General features: G+C 41.4%; 1 protein-coding gene across 4 annotated transcripts in view; it reads left to right on the top strand.

Annotated features, from left to right (window-relative positions):
• The window catches only part of MTCH2 (mitochondrial carrier 2), a 12,733-nt gene extending 11,690 nt beyond the window's left edge, over nt 1-1,043 (top strand). For all 4 annotated transcript variants that reach the window (XM_023528782.1, XM_023528784.1, XM_023528783.1 and 1 more), the window contains one exon: nt 834-1,043. In XM_023528782.1, coding sequence (XP_023384550.1) covers nt 834-920 — 87 coding nt within the window. In that variant the 3' untranslated portion in view covers nt 921-1,043. The remainder of the gene's footprint in view (nt 1-833) is intronic.
• Nucleotides 1,044-8,172: the final 7,129 nt, after the last annotated feature.

Here is an 8,172-nt window from a genome sequence, read left to right as displayed (position 1 = left end):
CACTCTGAGTTTTACGTTCTCATTTGGACAATCTCCTGTTGTCCCAATTTAAAAGGAAAGATGGCTCTTTTCCTACTTTCTAATTAACCCCCTGCTATAGGAAGAAAGTAGATATAAAATGTATAAGGGTATCAGGCACCTTACATAGGGAACAGTTGGTCCTGTTAGTACTTAAGACAACAGGAAAGCTTGACTGGAAATTTACGCTCCATCAGGCATCATGCTAAGAGCTTTCCACATATCAGCTCAGGTAATCCTCAAAATAAGGAAGGTACCATTTTTTTATCATCCCACTTCATGTGGGATGTGGGAGTTTGAACAATTAAATAACATCATTTATGTAACCCAAGGTTACACAGCTTGTACTGGGGAGAGCAGAGTCTGTGTGCAGGCTGTCTTAACTGCAGAGTCTACTCAGTTAAGCTCATGACATTGTTACTTTCATTTTAAGGCTTTATAAATATTCCCTGAAGACCTGGCCATTCCATTGAAAAATAAAAACTAGCATTTACTGAGTGTTAGGGCTGTTCGCAGCACTTTATATCAATTAACTCATTTGATAGCCCAGCTAACAAATGGCAGAGCCAGAATCCAGACTGGAATTCTGTCTAAACAAGCAAGAAATTTTTTGCCTTATCCTTGTGGCAAAATTGTAGTTTGTTCTACAAAAGCTCAGCTCGAGTCAGAATACAAATTGCTACTCTAGTGAGAGTCCCAGTTTCGTCCTGGCTGTTTAGTTATGTCTCCCAGAAACATGTTCAGTTGGAGCTCTGCTGATTTGGACTAACTGATCTCATCTTCACACTAGATTATTTGTATTTTTTTTTCCCCAGGGAAATATGAGCCGAGGAAATAGCTTGTTTTTCCGGAAGGTCCCCTTTGGGAAGACTTATTGTTGTGACCTGAGAATGTTAATATGAAGATGTGGGGCAGGGACAGTGACATTTCTATAGTCCCAGATGCACAGAATTATGGGCGAGAATGTTGATTTCTATACAGTGTGGCACGCTTTTTTAATAATCATTTAATCTTGGGAAAATGGAGGTGTTTGGTGTCTGCCTTTTTTGTTCTCTTTCTCAGCACACACAATTTGCCACTGATAATCCTCCTCTAGTTATTCTGAAATAGTATATTTTTGCTCCAGGCTCTGTATTTTACTTAAACAGGAAAAAAGTTGCATTTTCTTAAAGGTTGTCATGTGATTTGATCTATAATTTAAGGCTTTGTAAAATGAAGAGTACAATCCCAAGAAGAAAGGGAAATAATTCTGTAAATCTTAAGAAAAGTAATAAGGCAAACTATATGGGGGGGAGGGTATGAGGGACCTCTTCTTTAGTAGACCCTAAAAATTCAACAGCATCCACCAGAATCTTCCTCCCATTATATGCTTCTAAGCACATTTGATTAACCCTGTCACTCATACATCATGAAAATGACAATACGTTGCTAAATTGCCCTAGAAAAATCTCTACATGAGGCATCCACACCATCAGTCTATTATTGCAAAGTAATAAATTGTCACCAACAACAGAAAAAAAAAGACAATTATAGAGAATAAGCAAGATTTGGAAAGGAAGTATCTTTTTTTTCGAAAAGGAATTCTTGTCATTTGAAATATGAAAAGCAAATACTGCAGCAGTTGCCCCCTTCTCTAAGAGCTAAATCTTTGCCAGTCCCTAAATGACATCATTATACTGTTCTAATTGTATATACTCTTTTGTTCTTCAGTTTTTATTTCGTTTCCTTCTTGTTATTGCAGAAGGTGAGTAGTTTTTCATTCCTAATGGCACCCTTGGAAAAAGTGTATAACTTCTTATCAGGTGATTCAGACTTAAGGCCACAGTGTTCTTAGGATCTTGACCACCTTGCATGTCATACTCCGTTAGGCATGTTAACAACATTTATAGAGGGAAAAAAAAAATCACTTTAGAAGGAAATGAATTTCAACTCAAGTATAAAGCTCCTATATACACAGGCCTTTTTAAAGCAGGTTAAAATGCTCAAAAATGAGAAAGCATATGGTTTTACTTAAATAATCCACTAGGATGTTGCCAAATGCGTAAGCACTTAATGTGCTGCTTCTCAGACTTCTCTGTCAAAGCAGCAGCACCCATAATATTAGCGTGAGCGAGCAGGGGTCTCCTCCCTCCCCCAGGGTTTAGGAATACAGCCTGAAGCTCATGAGTAGCTTACCACGAAATGTCTTCAATGTCTCTTACTTTGTCTCAAAAAGTAATGTAAATTTTATATTCTATTCCATATTATCTGCATTTGTTTTAATATTAAATGTTTTGCATTACTCACTTTTTTCCCCAAAAAAATCTTCAAGTAAAGATGATCTAGGAAAATGTGCCATGTTTATTATCCTGTGGCTTCTGTGCTCATACACACCTGCCTGTTTGTAGTTGACTGTGATAACCATCTACCACCAGAGGGCGCCAAGGCTTTGGTTTTTGTCCACGCAAGTTGGGCTGTTGAAAATTTTCACCAAGGCCTGTGGTTGATTCAAAGTACTAGTCCAGGCAATCAATCCAAGTGCATCCAAGCTATAGGTCCAATAAGGGTACTATACCTGTGGTCTTCCGAAAAATTTTATAAGCCGTTAACCTAATCAAAAGCATGAAGTTAATTCAGGGGCTAGTAAATTTAGGTAGGTACTTTTAGGATACACATGCAAGAAATAATGAGCTAATTCATTATATGTGTAAATAATATAGACTTACATAAGGATTATCTAGTAAGCTGCACTTATAAAACTGGGCAAGCGGTTTGCCTTGGCAGTGTTGAGCTGAAGTGCCAGGAAATATTCCCCCTAGGGAGTGTGATAGTCACTGAAGACTTGATTAAAGAAAAGAACGTGGGGTTTCCTAGAACTTTTGGAGTTATAAAAATACCAGTGTATAAAAGCAACCTTAGGATGAAATAAACTTTAAACATAGGCCCACATCTCAGCTTTTTACCGCTATCTAGACATACCTTGGCTTTGCTATAATCTCCTACTCTAGAAATGTTCTCTTTCTCCTCTCTCTGTTGAAATTTTTTCTACATGGTAAGATTCAGTTCTAGTGCCCTCTCTTGAAGTCTGTCATAGTCCTTCCAACCAGACAAGGTCTTTACCTTCACTCTCTCCTCCTCCAGATCTTGTAATTATAGTACAAACTAAACTGACAAAATGGAAATTACATCCAACACCAAGTTTAAGGCTTACACAACAGTGGCATTACTTCTCTTAGTTTTTTGAAATCTGCAAAAAAAATACATTTAGCCCTTTTAAACAGGCCCACTAAAACACTGGGCTTGAGAAAACCAAGCTGGTCGAGCAGCAGTACATGCAACTGGTCAGTCTAAGATGCTGTGGCAGGTAAGGGAGCAAGAAGAGAGAATAAACATTGGGCAGTAATGACTGCCAAGCCTGTCATGTAAGTTTTAATTCCTGTACTCTTTGGTAGAGTAGGTAAAATCTCCCTTTTAGAAATACAATGCAATTCAGATTAAGTAACTCATTCAAAATTACATAACAAGTTTCAGAGCTGGATTCAAACTGCAGTTTCAAATTCTAAGGCATGTTTACTGCTTCATGGAGGCCTTGAAATGCTGAAAAAAAAAAAAACCCCAATGAACCAAATGATGAGTAATTCATCCATCTGAGGAAAAAGGCTCTGCATTTTAGTCAAAGCAGTGAACCAAAGAACAGGGCCCCCACAGAGTGGAATGGTCTTAAATCAGGAGATACACAGTTCTTGCCTCTGCAGAGTGATAAATAGGTGAAGCACCTGAAAATAGAAATGATCACCATTACTTTTCTGGATTATCATATGGTTTGTGAAGCTGGAAGGCAAAGGTTTTGTAAAGTCAGGATTTATTCATAAAAGTTTTATCAATCCATTGTGTTCGGACTTCTATATTCGGTGGATAACTTTTCTTGAAAGTGATCTATGCGTCAGCTCCTATAATGGTTTCTTCTAGAACATCCTTACATATTGGATGGGTTCATTCAGGCTGCCTTAATAAGTGCCAAAGTAATTTATGATTTTTTGTTTGTTCGTTTTTTGTTTTTTAATGTAGACAAAGATGTGTTTTTGTCTCCCTTACAGAGATATTTAGGCTTACCTAAGGATGTCACGTGTGACATCTCATTTTACTTTTTCCTTTTCTATTGACCCTTCATCTTGTTGGCTCTTCAGACTTGAGAGAGTCAGAATCTTGCACTTTTACACTCTGATTTTTCCTTAGGGGGAAAGTTGCAAATGAAAGATTCTTTTGCCGCCAACAAATGCCTCCTTTTCAGGAGACTATTTTTTATAGTAACAGCAATTAATTTTCTAAAGCAACTGAGTGTTTTCTAACTAACTTTGTCCCTATGAATCGGCTTCCTTATCTCTTTACTGCCTAAAGTGACGTTTTGGGGAGGCCCCTAGCAGTGCGTGTGTTAGGTGCCATACACTATACTAGTCTGCCATGATACCATGGCCATGAGATAAAATCATGAAAAGCCCATTTTTGCCTTGATCTCATAAGTAGACTCTTCTGTAGTCCAGGCCCAAAATTTCCTATCTGGGACTAATTAGGCAGATTTTATATTAAAACCACAGTTATTCTGGAATCAACTTACTGCAACGCTGAAAAAGAATGTTTTCAAATAGATTCAGCTGAGTACCACACTCTGTGATTGGAGAACAGTGCTTTAGAGCAGCGGTCCCCAACAATTTTGGCACCAGGGACTGGTGCTCCTATGAGAATCTAATGCCTGATGATCAGAGGTGGGGCTGAGGCGGTGATGCTAGCACTGGGGAGCGGCTGAAAATACAGATGAAGCTTCTCGCTGGCCTGCCGCTCATCTCCTGCTGTGTGGCCCGGGGATTGGGGACCCCTGCTTTAGAGAGCATCAAGGAAAAAAGGGGAGAAAAACAAAAATGTGACCTGGGGGGTGCTGTTCAAGACTCAGCAACTTCCAGAGAGGAAGAGCAAATAAACCTTGCCCTCCCAAAGTCTCCAAGACAACAATGGTGAGAAAGTTTTCTAGCACCAACTCTGCCTAACTGAGGCCACCAGAATGGACTGTTTTGTAACGCCGCATTTTCATGGAAAACCTGTTAGGTGTTGTGGCTTACTTCCAAACAGACTAGCGTTAGGAGCCAGAGGTTAAATAAGGACAAGAAACAGAATTGTACCTGGTCGCTTTCCATCCAGTCTGGAGCCCTGCCTTCCAGGCATCAGAAGGACTGGTGAGAATGTCCTTTGGCTGGAAACAAAAAAGGAGGGTGAAAATGGAAACAGTGAAGCAGCGTCCCACTTCAGACTGCTCGCCTCCCACTGGACTGCGGTATCTCATGCCTTCTCCTCTCCCTGAGGGGCCCACATGTAGAGTTTATAAGTGTGCAACCTGTGCAAAGCTGTGGTCGGGGAAGGGAGCACGCAGAGGTGAGCATCAGTCTCCCTGTCTGTGGCGCTTGCCGTGCACCAAGAGGGATGCAGTATTACAAGGACATAAAAGCTAGGAATGTTGGGAAAATTAAATGGAACCATATGTGGAACAGCAAAGCCTGGTATACTGAAAGAGGACACTCATTGAATCCCCTAAACACTTGCCGTGGTGACTGTCGTACAAGGCAGTGTATGCCAGGAGGTGTTGAAACCACGCATGTGGGATCCACAAGAGGAGGAGCGCACATCCGGTTGGGGGAACTCGAGGAAGACTTCATGAAGGAGTGGCGTTCGAGTTTTTTTAAGGATAGTGAGGATACTGGAGGGAGGATGGGAGCAATTTTCAGCTCTTGTCACTTAGCAGCCTTGTGACCTTGATCGTTTTAAGCCTCTGGCTCCTCATCCCTAAAATGAGAATAGTTCTCCTCTTATTGGAGTATTAAATTTAGTATAGTGTCTGTAATATTTGTTATGTGGTAGCTGTTAATATTTAAGAATCAGAAGGGGAGAGGATACTTTACAAGAATAGATAATGTGGGCAGAGTTGTGAAGCGGTCCTGACCTTTCTTCAAAGCCGTATTTGAATAATGAGCATCCAGAACCGTAACTACCACATAGCACTCAGTGTTTGTGAATGAATGCGTGTCCTTCGGGATCTTGATATTGAATTGCATCTCAACCCCTTTCTCCAAGCCTGCAGTAGTACTTGCATTCTCAAACTATTAAACACTTCATTATCACCCTGTTTCCCAAGCTAAAAACCCTGGAGATGATTGAGTCATCTACCCCTCCCTCTACTTCTAAGAAGTCACTTCTAGGTTCTCGGAAATGCCTCGAATTTGTCATCTCCCCTCCCTCTCCACCACCGTGGTGGGTCATCTCTGCTCAGCTGTTGCAGCAGCCTTTTATCGTGTCTTTCTGCCATCAGCACAGGACAGGAGGCAGTAGATAAGCTGGCAAACTATGGTATGACAGAGTGTGGAGGACAGCTACAACTGTCTGCTTACACAAGCTCCACCAAAGGGTAAAATACTTTTTTCTGACCTATGTTTCTTAAGACTTGTTGGCGTAGCATCCTAAATCCTTATACCCAGAGCCCAAGCCATACAGTCCCAATTCTCCTCTAGCCTCTGGTCTGCACATGTGTACCTCACTAGCCGCTGCTGTCTGTGTTCGTTATCTTCCACTGAAGCCTTGTGTAGGAGGAGCCAAGCTGAGAGACAAGGATATTTATAAATAGAAAGTGGGTGGAAAGTTCTGCAAGTGTTTTAAACAAGGCTAATTCCATCTCCTCCATTTGAGCTTTGAAATTCTGTCCACCTCCTCATTTTCCCTCTTTTCCCAAAGCCCGTGAATTCCTGCCCCCTCCTTGTTAAGGCCACAGTGAACATGGAAACCATGGTGGCTAAGAGATGTGACCTGGAAAGAAGTGTGGGAAATATAAATGGATTCATCGCCTATAGACAACTATACAGAGTAAAAGCTATTGAAATAACATAAATGTATTTACCACCCAGTAATAGGACATTGCCCCCCTGCCCATATATCCAGTAGCTCCAACCCATAAAACAGCCATATAAGCAAAATATTACCTTTATGTTACTGATAGAACAGTGAAGCTCAGAAGGGTTGACTGCTTTGCCCAAGACTGGAAAATTTCAAAACTGGATTCAGACCTGGGTCTACAAGTCTGGGGAGTTTCTGATAATATGCCATGCAATGAATCCTCCTGTTTTTCTGCATAAAAATAGGGGAACAGATTTAAGGAGTTAAACATGAAACGATGAGCAGGAACTCATGATTTTATAAAAACAAAAAGGTCAACATTGTATATTATGGTTGCATACTCAGAAGCCCAACAAACTGGCTTAAGAAAAGGAATTTATTGGTTCAGGTAACAGAAATGACCAGTGGTTAATCATCTGGTTCAAACAGGGGCATCAGGGCTCCCATTCTCATCCCTTGGATCTGCCTGCCTCTGCCTGGTTTCCCTCTCATACAGGCTCACTTCATGTGGCAACAACATGCCAAATGGCAGCTTCATGCACATGGCTTCTTAGATCTTGTAATTCCATAGAATGAGCAAATATCTCTTAGGGAAGCCCCAGCAAAAATCTCCTGGAGGACTCTGGCTAAAAACACACATCCATCTGTAAACTATTCATAGTATCTGATGTACTGTCTACTGGCCAGACCTGAGTCTCAGGCCCAGCCTGAAGGGGTCAAAATCCAGGGTCAGCCCCAATGGACCCTTATACATTGAGCTGGAGCGGCATGGCTCATCAAAAGAACGTTCGCCGGTAGAGACACATACTGCAACCTGTTTCAGAAACAGCTTGAATAGAATAGGAAAGAAAGGAACACAGTCCAACAAGAGCCTATAACCTCTGAAAATCCATGAACCTGAGATGATCACAGGGGCTGATGTGTATTGAAACCTACTATGCACGAGTAGTTACATATATTAAACACCTCGCCAACCAGAAAATATCCCTATTTTTCAAATGAGCAAAAATTGAAGCTCCGAGATTTAAACAACTTGCTAGCAGGGGCCAGAACATGCATTCAGCCCTGGATACGTTTGACTCCAAGTCCTACGTGCTTTACACCTCAGCACACTGCTAATCGGAGAGGAGCCAGACACGGAGCCCTTGCTGACACTGAAAGATGAGTCCTTGGAAGGAAGCCATGTCCCTGGGATGTCCCGCCGTGCCCTGAGGACAATACGACACCGGGCTGGAAGGCGCC

The sequence above is a fragment of the Pteropus vampyrus genome, unplaced genomic scaffold, assembly GCF_000151845.1.
Source record: "Pteropus vampyrus isolate Shadow unplaced genomic scaffold, Pvam_2.0 Scaffold31, whole genome shotgun sequence".
In the NCBI taxonomy this organism is placed as follows: domain Eukaryota; kingdom Metazoa; phylum Chordata; class Mammalia; order Chiroptera; family Pteropodidae; genus Pteropus; species Pteropus vampyrus.
This window is presented reverse-complemented; position numbering and strand designations above follow the sequence as displayed.